Source organism: Xenopus tropicalis, chromosome 4, assembly GCF_000004195.4.
Source record: "Xenopus tropicalis strain Nigerian chromosome 4, UCB_Xtro_10.0, whole genome shotgun sequence".
Classification (NCBI taxonomy): Eukaryota; Metazoa; Chordata; class Amphibia; order Anura; family Pipidae; genus Xenopus; species Xenopus tropicalis.
Genome location: NC_030680.2, coordinates 37280361 through 37301636, shown reverse-complemented (window position 1 = coordinate 37301636; position 21276 = coordinate 37280361). Strand labels below are relative to the sequence as shown.

The window sequence follows — 21276 nt, the reverse complement described above, 5'->3', positions numbered from 1 at the left end:
TTTATCCCATTCGGTATTTGAACTCATGATTTCATGAATCTGCCCTTTGTTCTGGGTCTCGGTGCAGGAGTGAGGCATTATGGGAAATTTCTTTACACAGCTCAGCATTTTTTCTTCCTGTTTGGCTTCTGATCATCTGAACGGAAGAAATATGGGGAGACTTAAGGGCACTATTGAGACAACTGAATGTATGCCTGCAGCTTGAGATTAACTCTTTACTAGTCTTTCCTTCTCCTTTAAACCGCCAAAGGCAGATAAAATACTGCATTCAGCATTTTAGTATGGGTACAAGCAACACAGGAAAGAACGGGCTCTTTTAAATCTTGCATTCACTTGCAGTGGAACGCACAAGTAAACACTTGTATTGTAAGGGACTGTAAGGGAGAGATCTCCAAGACCCATTTTTCTAGGCATAAGACAGTCATTAAAGAAACCGGTATGGGGGACTCACAAGCACATGTAAGTTTGGTTTTAATTCCTGCAGAATGACTGCTCAGATCATATAATACAAGGACTTTTGGGAATCCGTGATGGAGTGTGCCTGCGGTCAATAAGAAACTGCCAAGGGCATTTTCTCATTGTTAGTTGCTAAGGTTTAATAGTAATATATGCAGAAATACAATTATGCATTACTTTCAGTAAATTACAATTCTAAGTGACTATTTGGCAGCACTAATCCATACATATTTGTATCCAAAATGGTAAAAACATCTTAGCTTTGGCTGGTTGCTGTTATAACTAAAACAAGCCACAAGATGTCACTGTGCATTCACCGGAACATCAGTAGGATTTGTCTACTTTAAATCTGTATTAGTGTTCATGTGACTGCCTGGGGAGTTATTCTCCAATATTTGCACTATTTGCTCCTGCATAAGGCCCTGTAACTATAGTCCTAGGCCTTAGTTACATCAATAGAGAGCACCGCTAGTCTTGCAACCTTACATTTATTACCATTAGTCTTTATCTTCTGAGTCGATCTCCCTGTTATTGTTACTGCCTGAATTTATTTAAGGGGTTGTTCACCTTTGAGTAATTATGTTGGGTTGAAAACCCCCACATACTGTTCTTCTTATTCTTAGCGCCCCCCATTTTCTAAACGCTACTTCTCCTACAGTTTTAGGGGTACAACACCCAAACTCCCCACACATCTTCGCCCTATAGCGGAGCAGGTTGTTTGTGCTTTTCTAAGTGATCCCGCCCCCAGTCTTTTTGTGGCACCGCTCCGAACCCCCCAATTTTTCCATTGACTTTGACAGGGAAGATTTTCAAACTGCTGCCGCACTTACAGCTTTGAAGCTACAGCCCCCAAACTTGAATAACATAATAAATGGGGTCACCCCGAAAGAAACAGCAACATTTGTTGGATGACCACAAAGTGAGAGGGGCCAGCAACAGCCAATCAAATTTCACCCATTGACTTTAATGGGGAAATTGAGACTGCTGCCAATCTTACAGTTTTGAGACTACGCTCCCCAAACTTGAATCACACAGTCATGGGGTCAGCCTGAATGAAAATATGATGATTGCTGGATGCCCAAAAGTGGGTGGAGCTGTGAACAGCCAATCAGATTTTACCTATTGATTTGGCGGAAATTCAACCTGCTGCCATTCTCCCAGTAATAACACCGGGGTCCCCAAACTTTTTACACTAGGTTTTAAAAAGTGGGTGGAGCCATCAACAGCCAATCAGACTTCACCTATTGATTTTTTTTTTTTGTTTGTTTAAATTTAAAATGCTGATTTTCTCACACATTTATGTCAGGGTTCCCAAACTTTGCACAGTCAGTCACTGGATGACTACATATTCAGAGTTAGAACAAGTGGGAGGAGCCACCAGCAGCAAATCCATTTCCACCCATTAGATTTCATTGGTTTAAACTGATGCCATTATTTAAATATTAATTCCAGGGTTGTTAAAGTTTCCAGAGTTAGTCACTGGGTATTTGCCGTTCAAAGTTAGAAAAAAGTGGGTGGAGACACCAACAGCCAATAACATTTCACCTATTTACTTTCAATGGTGAAGTGTAAAATGCTATCAATTTTTATGCCTGAGTCCCCAAAATTTGCAAAGTTGATCACTGGGGGACTGCAGTTCAAAAATAGGAAAAGTGGGTAACAGCCAATCAGATTTGATCCATTGAATTTTATTGGTTTAAATTTAAAATGCTGCAGTTCTTTAGCTATTAATCCTAGGGTCCCTAAACTTTGCAGCGTTAGTCACTGGGTAACTGCAGTTCCAGGTTTGAAAAAGGGGGTGGAGCCACCAGTCAGATGTCACTCGTTGACTTTCAGTGGGGAAATTTAAGTTGCTGCTATTCAGACACTGTTAACCCTTTCCCTGCCAAGACCGTAGGTACTACGTCGTTTTAAAAAAAGCAGTTGCCTGCTAACGACGTAGTACCTACGTTCTTTCTCCCTTAGCGCTTCTCTCTGCATCGGCGGCAAAAGCCGCCGGTGCAGAGAGACAGATGTGCCCCCAACCCCTTCGGCAACGAGCCGAGGGGGTTTGGGGGGATGGTCCTGCGATGTGATTGTCGCAGGACCATCCTACAAGCAGCAGATGCGATCGCATCTGCTGCTTGTACAGCTTCCTGCTTCCCCCCCCCAGAGCCGCCTCCCACCTACTTCCTCGGCGACTGCAGGAAGGAGAAGCAGGGAACCGATCTGACCTTCAGACATGTAAGTGTGACTTTATTTTTAGTTAAACACACTTTTACACACACTTACACACATTTATATACATTTATATACATTTATATACATTTATACACACATACAACACAATTTAGCACAGGTTTTTTTTTTGTTTTTTTTCCACTTTGCACACTCATATACACTCATATACACACTGTCACACAACTTTTACATGTGCACATGTATACACAAACTCACAAAAACTTTTTAATTTTTTTTAAATTTTTTTTTCATTTTACTTCTTTTTTTTTTTTTTTTTATTTCCCCCCAAAACTGTTTATTTTGACAGCATGACTATTGGATCAGATATTCTGACCACTAATTATGCTGTCGTTTGACTTATTTTGTTTCATTGATTTGCACATTTTTATCCCTATATTAGTATTCCTGATCTGTTTTAGCGTAGCTTTGCCATGTGTAACTTTGGTGTACAAAAATAACTTTACCTATTTTGAATTCATCAGAATGTGTACTTTCCAAAAATATATGGTTTTCTGGGGGTCCCTGTGTACTTTGGGGGTCTTACTGCATATAATAGGCCGTCAGGGGGCTCTGTGTGCAAAAGCTGAGCTGGCAGGCGAGAAATCCTTATGCGCTATTTTCATTTTGGGGTCAGTACATACCGCAGATTTTGGTATATCTATGCATATTGGGCATCAAACTGTTCAGTAGGCCTCTGGTGTTCCTATTTGGGGTGAGTTGCCTTTGTATGCAAGAAATTGTGTGAGATAAATGCGGCAAACTGCAACATTTTTATGCGATTTTCTCAAATGTCATAAAAACCACTAACTTTAGGAAAGCTTTGCAGATTGGTACTTTGGTGTAGAAAGGACTCTTTACCCTTGTTGGATTTATCAGAATGTGTACTTTCCAAAAATATATGGTTTTCTGGGGGTCCCTGTGTAGTTTGGGGGTCTTACTACATATAATAGGCTGTCAAGGGGCTCTGTGTGCAAAAGCTGAGCTGGCAGGCGAGAAATCCTTATGCGCTATTTTCATTTTGGGGTCAGTACATACCGCAGACTTTGGTATATCTATGCATATAGAATGTGTACTTTCCAAAAATATAGGGATTTTAGGGGTCACCCTACATTTCTGCAGCTTCTACCCCTCATAAAACTGCCATGTGTTTATGAATTAGGTAAAGATAAGCCATGAAATTAGTGTGCACAAGGTATATTTGGGGGTCTCTAAGTGCCATGTGCTTTGATAAACCTATGTACAGTGGGCATCAAACTGTTCAGTAGACCTCTGGGGTTCATATTTAGGGTGTTTTATCTTGGTACCTAATGACCTGTAAAAAATAAGATGCTGTATAGTGGAAGTTTTGAGGTGATTTTTGGAAATGCCATAAAAATCATCAAACTTAGGAAAGCTTTATGGCTTGGTACTTTGGAGTAGAAAGACATGGGTACCCATATTAGATTCGGGGGAATGTGTACTTTCCAAAAATATATGACTTTCTGGGGTGAGTCTACTTTTTACTAGCTTTATCCCACATATAATGATGTAAATGTATTGATTTTGCAGAAGCTGAAATGACAGAAATGATAGTTCATATGGGGGTATGTTCTCATTGGGGCCCCTACATGCCACATACTTAGGTAAACCTATACATATTGGGCATCAAACTGTTCAGTAGACCGATGGGGTTCATATTTAGGGTGTTTTGTCTTGGTACCTAATGACCTGTAGAAAATAAGATGCTGCATAGTGGAAGTTTTGAGGTGATTTTTGGAAATGCCATAAAAATCGTCAAACTTAGGAAAGCTTTATGGCTTGGTACTGTGGAGTAGAAAGACATGGGTACCCATTTTAGATTCGGGGGAATGTGTACTTTCCAAAAATATATGACTTTCTGGGGTGAATGTACTTTTTACTAGCATTATCCCACATATAATGAAGTAAATTTATTGATTTTGCAGAAGCTGAAATGATAGATCATATGGGGGTATGTTCTCATTGGGGCCCCTATATGCCACATACTTAGGTAAACTTATACATATTGGGCATCAAACTGTTAAGTGGGCCCCTGGCGTTCATATTTAGGGTGTTTTATCTTGGTACCTAATGTTATGTGGGAGATAAGATGCTGGAAACTGGAAGCTTTGAGTGGATTTTTGGAAATGTTATCAAAATTGCCAACTTTAGGAAAGCTTTGCGGCTTGGTACTGTGGAGTAGAAAGACATGGGTACCCATTTTAGATTCGGGGGAATGTGTACTTTCCAAAAATATATGGCTTTCTGGGGTGAATTTACATTTTACTAGCATTATCCCACATGTAATGATGTAAATGTTGATTTTGCAGAAGCAGAAATGACAGTCGTTATGGGTGTATGTTCACATTGGGGCCCCTACATGCCACATACTTAGCTAAACCTATACGTATTGGGCATCAAACTGTTCAGTGGACCCCTGGCATTCATATTTAGGGTGTTTTATTTGGTTACTTTATGACCTTTAGGAGTTAAGATACTATAGACTGGAAGCTTTGAAGCGATTTTAAAAAAAATTCACAAATTTTGATAAAAACCAATAACTTTAGGAAAGCATTGCGACTTGATAGTTTGGAGTAGACAGACAGTTGTGCCTATTCTGGATTCCCCAGAATCTCTTCTTTCTAAAAATGTAACATTTTCTGGGATAAACTTTCTGTTAGTGGAATTTTTGGCCTTAAAATCTAAAGTATGCAGCTTTCTGGAGCAGTGCTTTGGAAATTTGGTAGTGTACTGCTGGGAGTTTTTGACCTATACAAGTGAGAAATCTCCATAAAACTACATATATTTGGTATTGGCACGTTCAGGAGACATGGGACTTTCCAAATCAGGTGTATTTTCATGCATAAAATATTTTTTTTTTCTGGTATGTGTGTTTATATTATGGAAAATATAATTTTTTTTCATTTTTTAGACATTTAGAAGCCTATATCTTGTTACAAAATTGGAATTACACAAACATTCTACCATATTTTAAAAGCTTAGGTTGTCCTGAAAAAAACAATATATTGTTTTCCTGGGTAAACTAAAAGTCCCCCCAAGGAAAGGCCCCTAAAGTTAAACAGTGCAAAATGTTCAAAAACTGTCTGGCAGTAGAAGTTCCGCTTTGTTCAAAACGGCTGGCAGTGAAAGGGTTAAAACCAGGGTCCCCAAACTTTGCACAGTGGTTTTTACTATATAACTGTGGTCCAATGTCGGAGAAAGTGGGCAGAGAGTCATGTTTTTCAATATAATGTAAAGAGTAATTTTTATGAGACAATTTGCTGTTGGTCTTTATTTTGATTTGTAGTTTTTTAGCTATTTTATGTTCAGTTCAGGAGCTCTCGAGTTTGGAGTTTCGGCAGCTAGGGTCCAAGTTACCTTAACAAGCAGGCAGTGGTTTGGATTAGAGACTGGTATATGAATAGGAGAAGGCCTGAAAAGAAAATAGTTCAAAAAGTTACAATACCAATAAAGCTGTAGCCTCACAGAGCAATAGCTTTTTGGCTGCTGGGGTCAGTGACCCCCATTTAAAAACTACAGAGAGTTGGAAGAAGAAAGTAAAAATTAAAAAATTATAACATATTGAAGACTAAATGAAAAGTTGCTTATAATTAAAACATGCTAAAAGTTTACTTAAAGGTGAACTACCCCTTTAAGTGCCAGGTTCAGCTTAGAGTGGAAACCAGTGGCCTAAAATGGGGAAAAAAAGAGTATGTACATAGGGGGGTCTTAGGCCTGAGCAGTTGAAATTTGTGCTACTGCTTGAGACATTTGGCGAATAAGCAGGAAGCCGGAAAAGGGTTAAAAGGTGCTAAGTGCTAAAAAGGTGCAAGTGCTAAAGTGAAGCTAGCTTCATACTGTCATGGTTTTTATGGTATACTTTTTATTTCAAAGTTATACTGAATTACTCTAAATACACCTTGCAAATATTTTGCTCTTCCAGTATGGAGTACAAGAGTTGCACCTGGCCCTGATTTCCGCACTCTCTGGTGCTATGTGTGCCTGCATTTTGTAAGGGTCTTGTGTCTGGTAAACACATGGTTATCAGAGGCCTGTACTTCCCTTACTCAAGTTAGGCATTAGCTACTGAGCTCTCTTGCATCACTGAGTTCTGCACCTTGCACCATCATCCCATTAGTGCTATAGCCCCTAGTCGTAAATAGATGAATCGGGATTACTACGTGAATGATTTATCTGCATTTCTCAGATCTACCAGAGGAGGGCAGCAGATCAATAAATAATAGACAAGATCTGAAAAAAAGACATAACACTAAAGCTGCAGGGGTCCTGCTGCAGAATGCTGGGTTTGCCGCCATTAACTTACATACCTGGGCTAATATCTTGAGAAAGGAAGGATGATGTTATGGTCACTTTGATTTCTTTACCAGAAATCTATGATTTCATTATCAATAACTACAACATCTTTCCTGCTATGCATCTTTAAAAGGGTGCTTCATCATTACTTCACAATTAACTTCTTCTATAAGGTAAACCAGTGCTGTCCAACTTCCGTGGCACCGAGGGCCGGAATTTTTCCGGCCTCCGTGGTGGAGGGCCGATAATGGAAGCTAGTTTTGACCATTCCCCTTTTTAAAACCACACCCACTTGAAACTACACCCATGTTATCGCATGACCATAGCCATATTAATGGTGGTAGTACAGCAAAAACCTGCCATACTCTGCCTTCCCTACCCTGCCTGTGTGTGTGTGCCATACTCTGCCTTCTCTACCCTGCCTGTGTTTGCCACACTCTGCCTGCCCCACCCTGACTGTGTGTGCCATACTCTGCCTTCCCTACCCTGCCTGTGTTTGCCACACTCTGCCTGCCCCACCCTGACTGTGTGTGCCATACTCTCCCTTCCCTACCCTGCCTGTGTTTGCCACACTCTGCCTGCCCCTCCCTGACTGTTTGTGCCATACTCTGCCTTCCCTACCCTGCCTGTGTGTGCCATACTCTGCCTTCCCTATCCTGCCTGTGTGTGCCATACTCTGCCTGCCCTACCCTGCCTGTGTGTGCGATACTCTGCCTGCCCTACCCTGCCTGTGTGTGCCATACTCTGCCTTCCCTACCCTGCCTGTGTGTGTCATACTCTGCCTTCCCTACCCTGCCTGTGCGTGTCATACTCTGCCTTCCCTACCCTGCCTGTGCGTGTCATACTCTGCCTTCCCTACCCTGCCTGTGTGTGTCATACTCTGCCTTCCATACCCTGCCTGTGTGTGCGATACTCTGCCTTCCCTACCCTGCCTGTGTATGGCACACACAGGCAGCATAGGGCAGGCAGAGTATGGCACACAGACAGCATACAGTGACACAATGCTGGCACTGCTCCTACAGTCTGCACAATAACTATATATTAAAAAACTAATTGCAGTACCACCTCAGTATATGTTCTTTTTATAGTGTGCAGGGTTTATTTTTGGGTTTCTACTGCTCTTACAGTCTGTCTGAGGTGTGAACAGGTGAACAATGTGGGTGATTACAGCCTGAGCCTGAGGTGTGAACACTCCAGGGGGTGAATAATGCAGGGATTAAAAGGTGTGAACAACACAGGGGATTATATTTTTAAACAATACAGGGGGTTTACAGCCTGAATCTGAGGTGTTTACCATGCAGGGGGCCAGTACTGATACCATTTAAAGCTTATACAAAGGTAAATTATCAAAGCAGCCAGACAGGTGGGGGGCACGGCCCGCGGGCCGCCAATTGTCTTCATGTTTTAGTTTTTTGTTTGACTTGTTTTTTTTTTTTGTTTTTTTTTTTTTTGCTCTTCTCTTGCTTGGAAATCTAACTGCTGTTAGTTTGCTATTGCTGGCTATGATAACGATAAGGGTTCCCAATCAATCCTGAAAATGCCATGTTAGTATATTCTTTTGTAGGCTAGATGGTAGCAACAGGCCCAGGCAATTTTACACAATGGCCGAACAATTGTCAGGAGTTCTTAATTGCAACAGGGCCCAGTGTCCTAAGAAAGTGGAGTGGAATAGGGCAGATCTAGATATGCCATCTGGCCAGTATTGATGAAAATGATGCTTGGTGCCATTGTTATTAATAGGCAAGAAAGGTTAAATATAGAAAGGTTGTTGTTTTTTTTTTCCCCCAAAAATGGTGGCAGCCGTTGGCAGATCGGTGGTGGGCTGGTGCTTATTGGCTGGGCGGCAGGGCTGCAACCAAGGGCCTTAGGAATAATAAGTCTTGTCCTGTGCTGGGAAATACCCTGTTCTAAATACTGAAATAATTATTAGAATAGTTATTTTACAGCTTTCTAACAAACGGGGGCCCCAAATTCTGCATTGGGACCTTCTTATGTGACACTTTCTTAAACTATTTGCAATCCCTAAAGGACCAGTGATGTCAAAAACATTTTTCTAACATTTAAAGTTTGTATCTGTTGTTCAAGTAGCTAGATATATAATTTTATTTGGAAACACTTTACATCTGAGAGGCTTTCATTCTATTGTTCTCGAGCACATTAATATCATTACATTTAAAGTGTGATTTGGTAATTTTCTGAATGTTACCTTACAAAAATCAAATTTTAATTAAAATGTGGGCTTAGAACTTATTTCTTGGTTCCAAGAGATGAATCTTCATTATTGTTCAATGCTGACAGCAATGGTAATTCAAAGGTTCAATGTGCATGTATTCAGTAATATATTATTAAATATAATCACTGGAGCTAGTTATTTGCTAGTGCAGATTTTGACTTATATAAGGTAATTGCTAGCCTCCTCTGTTATTATATATTTACCTTTTCTCGGCAAAAGGAACAGCAAAAGTCAAATCATTAATGACTCACATTTGTGCATAAAGGCTATTAAAGGGGAACAAGCATGAAAATAATATTTCACCATGTAACTATGGCACCATAGATGTAACATGTGACCTAGTTTATGGTCTGGCCCAGTCATATAAATAACTCCAGCAGTATATACAGTGCCTTGTAATTCTATCCCGTTTACTGAATAACAAAGCTTACACTGAAATGTGGTTCTCTTTGTATTTCCATTTAAAACACAAGTGAAGCAAAATAAAGCAGTGGGCTAGAAATGCTGTACAATATGTTTTAGGGTTCTGTACCAGCCCAAAGCAACCACAGCCCTTTAGCAGGGAAGATCTGTACCTCCAAAAATGCCCCCAGTAGTTCCCCATCTTCTTTTCTGCTGATTCAGTGCACAAAAAAGGCAATGTAATTTATATTTGAATATAATATTCAACCCTGTAGCATCACCTTCGCAAACCTTATTATCTGCTTGATGATTTGTGATGACCCCTAAGCTTAGCTTCTCAACAGCTGTCCAGAGCACACTGAGCATGTGCAGTGTCACTGACACTTTTAACAGATAGTGACTGCCTGTCCACAACCTTGGATGCCTAAATCATTGTTACTATAGAAATGCTAAACCTTTAGGCTGGTGTAGTAAGTTCAGTGTATAAAATACGACATTTATTAAATTATATAAAATTGTAGGGCTTAATTCTCCTTTTAAAATAGGAAGATTGAATTACTTATGCAAATACCATTGTTCGTTTTTTAAATGTTTAAGGCAGTGGCAAATAAGGATGTCTTGTCACCCATGATAAATCTGCTGTTAATAAAATTCATATTCATGTTAATGCTCCTCAGCTTAGCAGATCTAAACTCTGAGGCTATTTTACTTTGGATAACTGGCAGAATAACAGGGCAGCTTTTACAGCTCTGTTTGCAATGCATATTGATTATCATTTTTAATAGAACACAGCTAATAAGGCATAGAGGCAGGGCAGGCATTATATGATTGACAGGTGGAATATTTAAATGCCTTTATAGTGGATATGAGTGTGTTAATCAAAAAACATTCATGTTTAATTTGAAAAGGACTTTTATTTTACAGCTTTTTAAAAAGGGGACCTGTCACCCAGACATAATCAGCCTTGTAGCATCAGTTTAAATGTCAGACCAGCCTCATTTTCTGCTTGATAATTTGCAACAGCCCCTAAGCTTAGCTTCTCAACAGCTGCCCCAGAGCACACTGAGCATGTGCAGCAGGGCCGCCATCAGAAATCACGGGCCCCTCACAACAAAATTTTCTGGGCCCCCCTCCTCCCATGTGCCTGCCCCCCGATGGCCCTGCCCCCAGTGACCCCTCTTGTCAGTACAAAGGACACACAGACATTCTTAGCCAGGGCCCCCTAAAACATTGGTGGCCAAGGGTTACATTTTACATTGGTGCCAGGGCAGGGACCCCCCAAAAAATTGTTAGCCAGCCCAGTGCCCCCTAAAACATTGGTGGTCCTCCCCCAGTGTCCTCAAACTATGTCCCGCTCCCCGCTGCTTCCTCCTGCACCCCCCAGCATCCTCCAGCTACCCCCCAGCATTCTCCAGCTCCCCCCTAGCATCCTCCAGCTCCACCCCCCCAGTGTCCTTCAGCTCCCCCCCCAGTCCGACACTGGTTACACAGACATCCCAACTCATCCACCAACCCAATAAATAGTGAGTGTCTATGGCACCTTACAGCAGCCCCTCTGGCATTTGCCAGAACCCACAGATTGGCAGTCCGGCCTGATTTTCAGTACACAGAGGCCCAAACAGCCCCCCATAGGCCCAATAAATAGTGACCGTCTATGGCATCTCACAGTAGCCCCTCTGGCATTTGCCAGAATCCATAGATTGCCAGCCCTGGCCTGCCTACTGTGCAGGTAGTGCTTCCAGAATAAGGCCATATCCAGACATCCCTGCTGGAATACATTCTGATTTACCACAAAAATAACTGTGATAATGGTTGCAAAAACAACTGGGGAGCTGAAGGTTGGCTCCTAAATTATTTAGCCACAGGCAGGCTATTGCCTAGTGTACCCACAACCCAGATAAAAAAAAGTTCAAATGCAGCATTTCAGTAACCATCTCATTTATTTCCTTACACCTCAGTAGCCACACTGCACCCCCAATCCCATTTGATGACTTATATGTCTATCAAGTGATCTAACCTTGGCCTTTTGACGAAAACCATTTAGGCTACGCGTAGCAGTTCGAAGAAGCCAATTAGGGAATAACACGGGCGTGGGCGCAGCTATGTAAGTTGTAGAAGCCGCTTGAAGAAGAGACAGTTGCCGCGAATTGCAGTCATGACAACCACTTCTACGCTCAGCGGTCTGGACCCCGGTACTCGGAGCAGCTCTAGGTACTGCATTGCTGGCGGCCTCATTTTTATATGGTTGCGCCCCGTGCGTACTGACATCACACGTACGCACGGGGCGCGACCAACAGGAGTACCCACTGACCACCAATGACAGGGCCCAGAATTGTTTAAAGGGGGCCCGAGCTTCTAAAAATCTGGAGCACAGCCGGGCCCCCTTTAAAGTTAAAATCGCCCGGGCCCGGGACAACTGTCCCCCCTGTGCCCCCCTGATGGCGGCCCTGATGTGCAGTGCCACTGATTCATTACACATTACTGTTACAGAGATGTTAAACCTTTTGGCTGGCACAGTAAGTTCAGCATATAAAATATGTTGTTTTTTAAAATATTTGTTTTTAGGGTTTCACCATCCTTTTTTAGCAATGTGAGAGAACATCAAAATGCAGTGGCCTTTATCTGGACCCACTGTTTCTCTCGCAGTCTGGAGGAATGTCACAAAGGACAAACTTAATAATCAGTTTTTTGTATTTAATAATGTAGGGACCCATAGGGTTAAGCTCCCTATGGTGTTATCCCCTATCTTTTCCTTATCTGTGCTGTTATAGGGCCAAGCCCTCTGCATTCAGATTTCAGTTATTAGGCTACCCCCTATAGGTTTAGCCAGGTTGACCACTCCCCTTGGCAGACTATATAGTGTCTTGCACAAGGAAGTGGCTTCCTCTTTTGGCCGCATGCTGTGTTCTGGACAGATCCCAACTGAGCCTGGACCAAAACATAGGCCCAGAAGCCATTTGTACCCTAGGGGACCTCATACCCTAGTGATAAGTCGGGGACAGGGCCCCGTGAACGAGGTAAAGCCAGCACAGTCAGATTTATTAATAGCACCCTCTAGGAGTGGTGAGCATAGACAGCTTATTTAGTAAGGGCAGCACTAGCCCCATCAAAGGAGACTGTAAGGGTTTAGTCTAACCCAGGCTTTGTATGCCTTGCTGTAGGGACCACAGTTAAGACGTAGGATTCAGGCAGTACCTTACCCTGAACCATAGTTGGCTGTAGGGGATCCGTTCCAGTAAAGGGCATCCATTCCTGGTATACAGCTAATACTCTGCATATCCTTTCAAGTGGGTTATACTGTTCCTTAAGGGTCACGTCTGCTGTTATCCTCTGTGACCATCCACTGCTGTGTCTGTGAGTATATACCCTGCTGCACTACTACATTGTGCCTTTGTCCAATAAACTTGTAATATAGTTAACTATAAAGAATCCTCTGGCGTCCATCATTCTCTATTGGCACCACACACCTCAGCTAGTTGTAGTTCAACTACACCCTCGCTCCATCTAATTCTCCCATATAGCGGAGGCTCACTCCTTTGTATTAAGTGTCGCATGTAACACATGCTCTCCAATACATTACTAGCCTGGATTTGTCCTTAAATAGGCCAAATAGGTGTTACAATAACTTAATTGTAGACTTTTACAGGTATTTAGGAAAGTCTATTTTGGTCCCTGGACATCAAAAAGGAAAAGGAGTCAATAAGGGTTTAATACACTAGTAGGTTTGTAATGGCTGAATGGCAAGTACTAACCGAAAACTATTGCTAAAGCATAAGCAAAATACTGACTAAAGAAGAAAAGTAAAAATGGCTGATAAGAGCAAGTAAAATGCGGTATTTCTGGGTGCTATCGTCTTTGGCTAATGATCCTATACCATAAGCAAGCATTGTAAAAAGTGATTTATGGGGTGGTGGTTTGTTTGGAGAAATGTAATTATTTTCCAAAAAAAATTCTAAAGGCAATGCCAAACTATGTGCTGGTTGTTCTGCTAATAAAATATGATCTTTTACTATTTTTATAGGTGCACAATGCCTCAGCTGGTTTCATAGCAAAAGAGAAGAAATAGTCTTTACCCACACTGAGCCGAAATCTGCCCCAGAATGGGAAGGACTGGTTTATTGATATGGTCAGTAATACTATGCATATCTGTGAGGAAGACAGAGTCCATGACAGAGAATGGCTTCACATTTCTGCGAGTTGGTGAAGTCAGTAGCGAGTTGCAATGCAAGAGGGAATGCAAACTTGCCAAGCTCTCAGGTAAGCAAGTAGCGTGATCTGATTTATGGGGTTTTCAAAACTTGATGACAGTAAATACGATTATATATAGAAATAACCCAGATTTACATAGACTTAGAAATCTAAACCCTTTATATACTGTACACTCACATCTTTGAACAGAACTTTAGCACATTTTCCCAGAGCTATAAAGTCACAAGACTGTAAGGATTCCGATTCATTTTGGATGTACACTAAAGGGCTTGTTTATCAAAATTTGTATTTGTGTAGTTTTCATATTTCTACTTTGAATTACCTCAATTTTAAAAAATGCAAATGTTACCTTAATTAAAAAAAAATCGAATTAAACTCATACCTAGATTTCATAATTTACTCATCATTTTTAATGGGTTCACTAGCTCAAAAAGATTTTAAAAAAAATCAAATTGAATAAGTAGTTATAGTTTTGTCTAGGACAAGGTGCTAAAGTTTTTTTTTTTTTCACTTAAGTATTACAAATTCATGTTTTTTTTAAACCATGATCCAAAAGAAAATAAAATTAAACTTGCTGAAAAGTAACACTCTACAGTTAAAGGAAAATTTGGGGTTCCCCTTGCCATTTTGATTTTGTATAAACCTGCTGTGTTAAAAACATATTTACAAATGTCAACACATGGTTTTATTTTTTATTTCTCCTAAACCATAAGAACAAAGAAAATGTTGGCTTTATGCTACTGACCCTACATACCAATGAAATATTACTGTCTTTATGCTACTGACCCTATATACTAATGAAATATTACTGTCTTTATGCTACTGACCCTATATACTAATGAAATATTACTGTCTTTATGCTACTGACCCTATATACTAATGAAATATTACTGTCTTTATGCTACTGACCCTATATACTAATGAAATATTACTGTCTTTATGCTACTGACCCTATATACTAATGAAATATTACTGTCTTTATGCTCCTGAACCTAAATGCTAATGAAATATTGCAGTCTTTAGGTTACTGTATAAAAGCTACTGACCCTACATACTAATAAAATATTACTGTCTTTATGCTACTGACCCTATATACTAATGAAATATTACTGTCTTTATGCTACTGACCCTACATACCAATGAAATATTACTGTCTTTATGCTACTGACCCTATATACTAATGAAATATTACTGTCTTTATGCTACTGACCCTATATACTAATGAAATATTACTGTCTTTATGCTACTGACCCTATATACTAATGAAATATTACTGTCTTTATGCTACTGACCCTATATACTAATGAAATATTACTGTCTTTATGCTACTGACCCTATATACTAATGAAATATTACTGTCTTTATGCTCCTGAACCTAAATGCTAATGAAATATTGCAGTCTTTATGCTACTGACCCTATATACTAATGAAATATTACTGTCTTTTTGCTACTGACCCTATATACTAATGAAATATTACTGTCTTTATGCTACTGACCCTATATACCAGGGGCGGGCCAAGCCAACCGGGCGCCCTAGGCAACCCGGTCAGCCAACTCCGCCCACCTCCCCGCCCCCCTCCCCGGCCCCCCCGAACAGCGCATGCGCGCCAAAGCACAGGAGGAGGTGCAGGGGGGGTGGTGCGATTAGATCGGTCATTGCCTCCACCGCTAATGACAAGTGGCGGAGGCAATGACAAAGTAGCACTAGGGGTAGGCAGGAGAGGCTCCTGCCTGGCGCCCCTCAATCAATTCAAAATATAGTGGGTGATAAGAGCTGGGGCACACTCTAATTATGTGCAAGCTTGTGCCCAAACAAGGCCATGTTGGTGAATATGCATTCTGAGTGCCCCAGGTCACTTTTTACTGGATGTGTGTTATGTAGATCTGTCGGTTTAACCCCCTATCCTTCTTTACGAGTATAGGGATAATGAGCGAGCTGGAGCGCGTCTGTGCCCCAGCTGTGGCCACCCATACCTAGAGCCAGAGTAGAGGTCTTTTCTTAGACAAATGCTTTTGTTTTCCCCATCCAGAGTGCAAGCTCTAATAGCCCACAGCCTTTGGTGGGGGACGAATATCCCTACAAAATATGCTACCTACCCTATGAATGTTTTACATCATCCTCCTGATGTGTGTGTCACACATTTTTATAATTTCCTATGTATTGTTTAGTGTTCTGTATCATGTGCCCTTGAATGTTTGTGTTTTAAAGTTTCATTTATAATAACATTTTGTTTCTACTTTATCTTTAAGGAGAAATTCCCTGTAACTGGCCTGTGCTAATACACAATCGATGTGTCTTCTTGCATTGCCATAGTCTGAGAATTTGTCGTAAGGCTGGATCAAGCCAAACTGTACAGAATTTGTTAGGTAAGCAGCACTTAATAATTACAGGGGGCTATGAACCAGAATTTACAAGAAGAAAAAAACTAAGAAAACCGAAGCAGGCTTTATCATGATACTTTTATTCCTTTGCCTTGCCCTAAACTGCTGAACCCACAGGATGTGACATGTCCCTGCCTGTATCATAACTGAGGAAAGATTGCAGTTACCTGCTGTTTGCAGTGGAGGCTGTTAGTCTCGTCTCCGCTCCGCTAAATGAATAGATGGGGCGCGTGGCAACTAATTATTCTTTCAGTACTTCAGGTTGAAGCCAACCAATGTTGTGTTTTTTTTTTTTTCGCTTTGGAAATTTAATTGCACCATCCAATTCTGGTTATGAAAACAAGGAAAGCTGAGCACAGCCTATGTATTTATTCAGAGGAGATATGCCTATATGTAGATAAAATGTAATCATATAAAATTCACATCTGTTGTAGCAGTGTCTGCCAATAGAGTGGCTACTGCAAATTTTTGGCAGGGGCAGTGGTGACAAAAGGGTCTGTACCCACTTCCTGGTAAATACCATTATTATTATCCCTTTATAAATTCTGACATCCTATCAGTACACCTATGTGTTTCCAAGTAAGTGGTCTTTCTATAATTTGGAGTGTGATGACCTAGTGCAGGGCAAAGCAGGACCAGGAGAATCCACAAATGAATGCCAGACTGCAGGGTAGAAACTTAGATTTTATTACTGGCAGTTCTTTCCACTCTATTTATTCCCCTCTTTACTTTCCCTTCCTGTGTCCACAGTCTTTCTCCATATCCCACCCCTACGCTAAGCAGAAAAAATATAAAAATTTAAATATTTTATAGAAATAGATGGAATGGCAAGCATAGAGCATGTTTTCATGGCTAGGAAAAGAACAAAATTTACAGCATACGACATTTGCTTTAGAAGAAAATACTGGAGTAATTTGGTGCAAGCCATTACTAGGTTTGTATAAAATTAGGGGCTTTAGGAAGCAGTTCCCATAGTTTACTAGGGGTGATATGGCAGATGTTGGTAGGTGAGTGAGCGGCTGACAGGGGCCCTTGTGGGACCTGAGGGTAGGCAGCATTGAATAGGCCACCTCAGGACGCCGTGTGGGATAGAATCACTTCTTAACTCCAGTAGTAAATAAGATAATAATTTATTTATTCAATTTTGGAGTTAGCTAACTTGCCAATCCCGAGGAAATGAGGAGATCTTAACAAAGGTAAAATAAAAATGTTGGACCATAAAGAGGGCTTACATCTGAAAACCAATGGTCTTAGGGAATCTGCAAATTCATTATGTAAGGAAGAAGATTATTTTATGTACAAAATGAACCATATGGCAAATGCTTAAAGGAAATGTAACACTAAATTTTTTTAAGTAAAAAAGCTATTTTACCCTGCACCAATAACTGCCCTATCCTGCAAACCACTTAGTATTTTGAATGCTTTAATAGAAAATACCTGCTAAAACTTGGCTTCCTGTCAATTGAAATATGGCGATACGGCGAAGGATGGAGCAGTATCCACTATGCAACGATCGATTGATCAAGCCTAGCCTTCTTTCTGTATAGGAAGGAGTCAGGCTAGGCTCGATCAAAAAGAAATGCAATGTTTTTTCTAAGTAACTATATGGATGGTCATTGTGTACTTAAAGGGGCAGTTTACCCCTTGTTTAACATGAGTTAAATGAATAGGCCTTGTACTGAACATATCCTGACCAGGTGATCTGTTAGTATTTATATACCTATGCCTGACTTGTCCATCCATGCTATTGCCAAAGGGAACAGGCCCAAGTACATAAATACCAACTGCTGGAGGCAGGAATTGAATCATAATGATATAATTGTCGATGTGAGTAGTGGGCAGAGCTCAGCCTGTCCACGACCTGCAAAAGATGTATATTTGCCAGCCTGACCCGTCCAACCCACAGGTCCTGTGGGTTCTGGGATGGCCATCACATCACTACATGTGTATTGATATTTAATTATGTACATAATGGCCAAACTTGGAATAGCTTCAGTTTCCATGTTTGCGCTTTTTAGCTTAAGAAATAACAAAAAACTTTCATTTTTTTGTGATTAAAACAATAGGCAAAATGTATGTTCTGTACAAGCCCTATTCATTACATTTATGCTGAACAAGGGCGGTACTGCCCCTTAAAATGAAGAATAACGTGTTAAGTACATTGATTAACCTAATGCATGACCATAACTATTCAGTCAATGTTAATTATATTTTCTATTGAACTTTGCTAGACAAAAACTCACAGAAGAAAAGAAGAAAAATAAATGATCAGAAATCTAAATATTCAGGAACACCTGATGCCTATAGGAGCAATAAACATAGATTAAAGAGATCCCTAGCAAAAAGATTTGTTAAAAAGAGACTTGTTGTCAAAAGGCAATCAGGAGACCTGCCAGTTTCAGATGCAACCATTAGCACCCTTAGTTCAACATCAACCACATCTACCAGCACAGTGGCTGCTATGTCCACTACAGAACAAACCTCAACTGCCCTAGCAACAACTGCAAAGCCACCAACCACCTCATCCATTCTGATAACAATGACTAAGTCATCACCAACCTCATCTTTCCTGGCAACTACAAAGACTTCAACCACCATATCGGCCGAAACAACCACGACAAAGTCATCAACCAGCACTTCTGCTATTACAGCAACCACTCCAACAACAATACTTAATCCAACATCCAACATAAAAAGTAATGAAACCATAGTTTTAGAGTCATTACCAAAAAATCAAGTTGTAACTGAAACGCCAGAACAATTACATTTGGTACCCACAATAGAGCAAATAGAAACAATAAACACCACGTCAAAAGAAACATTTACAATGGATGCAATAAACTCAGATCACAAAACTTTATCATTTGAGCAGGAAACCTTTAAGCCAACAATCCGTTTTACTACAGTTAACAAATCTATAACCACAAAAGCTACAACCTTGCAGCCAACCCTAGAAAGAGACTTGTTGACCACCACAGTGTCAACACTTGCATCAGCTACCTCCTTACCAGCTATAACCATGACAACTACTGCAATAACATTATCAACCACCACAGTGCCAACATCATTGTCTACAGTAGTGCCATCAACCACCATTGTGCCATCAACAATATCATCAACCACCACAGTGCCAACAACAATATCAACCACCACAGTGCCAACAACAACATCAACCACCACAGTGCCAACAACACCAATGACCACCACATTGCCAACAACACCAATGCCACCAACCACCATAACATCAACAAATGCAGTTACTGGTATTTTGCCATCAATGACAAGTACCACACTACTAAAAACACAGAAGTCTCCAGACAAGATAACCATGTCCACACCCAAGCTAAGTGCATCTCCTACTACTGTTTCCAATATTGGTTCACCTGTTGGACCACCTGCAGAAGATACAGGCCAAAATAAAGATGGCGGGGGAGTATATGATGTCTCGGAGGAGGTAACACTCCATGTCCAGAATACTAGTTTTTTGTTAGCAGTGCTCTTGTTGGGCAACTTATTGTTCATAGCTATTATAGTTGTGTTTTCTCTTCAGGCTTATGAGAGCTATAAAAAGAAAGACTATACTCAAGTAGATTATTTAATTAATGGAATGTATGCAGATTCAGAAATATGAGGCTGATATGAGAAATTATTTTCATCATCCAATGGACATTAGCAATTTTTTACAAATATTTTTATCTTCCATTACCACCTTTGGTGCTTTGTTTATCAAGTCTTAACATCCAAAGTGAACAAACTGCCACTCTGGTTGAATTCTTGGCTGCTAAATGGTGAGAACATTGCTTCACACAGTGGATAAAAGGAGTGGGTACCTAAGCTACAACAAGTGTGTGCTAAATTCAGAGTGAAAACTGTAACTTTCCTTTATTTTCTAACAACAGGGTTGGACTGGGCCAGGGGAACACCAGGAGAAAACCCAGTGGACCCTTGCTGACCCAGGCCCACTAGTTATAGGAAGCAGCAAGCGTGTGCTCATGGGGGAGTGGGGTGCACATTGAGAGGGGTGCCCCTGGAGATTGTCATGGGGGGCCCTTCAAGTCACAGCCCCGGTGGGCCACCACTGCCCCAGTCCAATGCTGTGTGAGAAGGTATCATTGCAGTATTTATAATAAAACATTCCACAGTAATGAAAAATGTCACTAATCTAACAAAAACTTGTAATGTGTACAGATCTAAGCATACCTTTACTGACTGGTGCTGCTTCTCAACAGAGTTCATCCTGGACGTGTATTTCATGGACCTCTATAGTAACATTCAATAAACCCGTACATCAAAGCCTTTTAGTTTCACAGAGCTTATAATACATCAATGTGTGCAGTCATAAGCCTGCTCTATAACCATCTTCACCCTTTGTTTTTCAATGTATTTCAAAATGTGCATACAAATTAGAAGCCTCCATCTTGGATGGGAATCTTTTGCTTGATATTGCAAACCATTGTGATAAGGAAGAGTATATTTAACCCATATATGCCTTGCTAATGGGAAACCTCTGGGAATCGGTTTTACATTTTGTGTAATGTTCTTTTGATGAATTACAGGTTTTATACATATCAAGTGCTTCCAAATTACGTGTTGTGCAGCCAAGATTGGCACACTGTGATTTTACCTTTCAGCAAGATGAGTGAATAACATGTTATCCTAATTATATGTAAATATAAATATATTTTGCTACACATAAAGTTTACATTTGTTCTTTTCATGTGTATATACTTTTAATAATGGTAAAACTCTGCTCTTCATTTTCCCCTGTTTCAATTGCAAGCGACAATCATTAGCTAAAGCTTGTTTAAATATACTGGAGTCTGGAGGAATAAGGGTGATGACAGCTTCTATGGATAGACACCACAAATGGAGTCTGACTGGAAGGTTTCAAATATTTACAGTGGAAATATAAAGCAAACACAACTTGTATTGGACAGCTAAAATGTACCCCTATTCTTCATTCTTAATTTCCGAAGTTATGGAGGAGAGCCTCTGGTTTACAGCTCTTTGTATTGTATGATGGCCGCCAGTCATCCACTCTGGATCTATCTTGGATGGTTTA

General features: G+C 40.5%; 1 protein-coding gene across 1 annotated transcript in view; it reads left to right on the top strand.

Annotated features, from left to right (window-relative positions):
• c11orf24 (chromosome 11 open reading frame 24) overlaps nucleotides 1-20929 on the top strand; it is a 40931-nt gene extending 20002 nt beyond the window's left edge. The window contains exons 2-4 of the mRNA XM_002941639.5: nucleotides 13644-13879; nucleotides 16083-16199; nucleotides 18446-20929. Coding sequence (XP_002941685.2) covers nucleotides 13723-13879; nucleotides 16083-16199; nucleotides 18446-19845 — 1674 coding nt within the window. The 5' untranslated portion in view covers nucleotides 13644-13722 and the 3' untranslated portion in view covers nucleotides 19846-20929. The remainder of the gene's footprint in view (nucleotides 1-13643; nucleotides 13880-16082; nucleotides 16200-18445) is intronic.
• The last annotated feature ends 347 nt before the right edge of the window (nucleotides 20930-21276 follow it).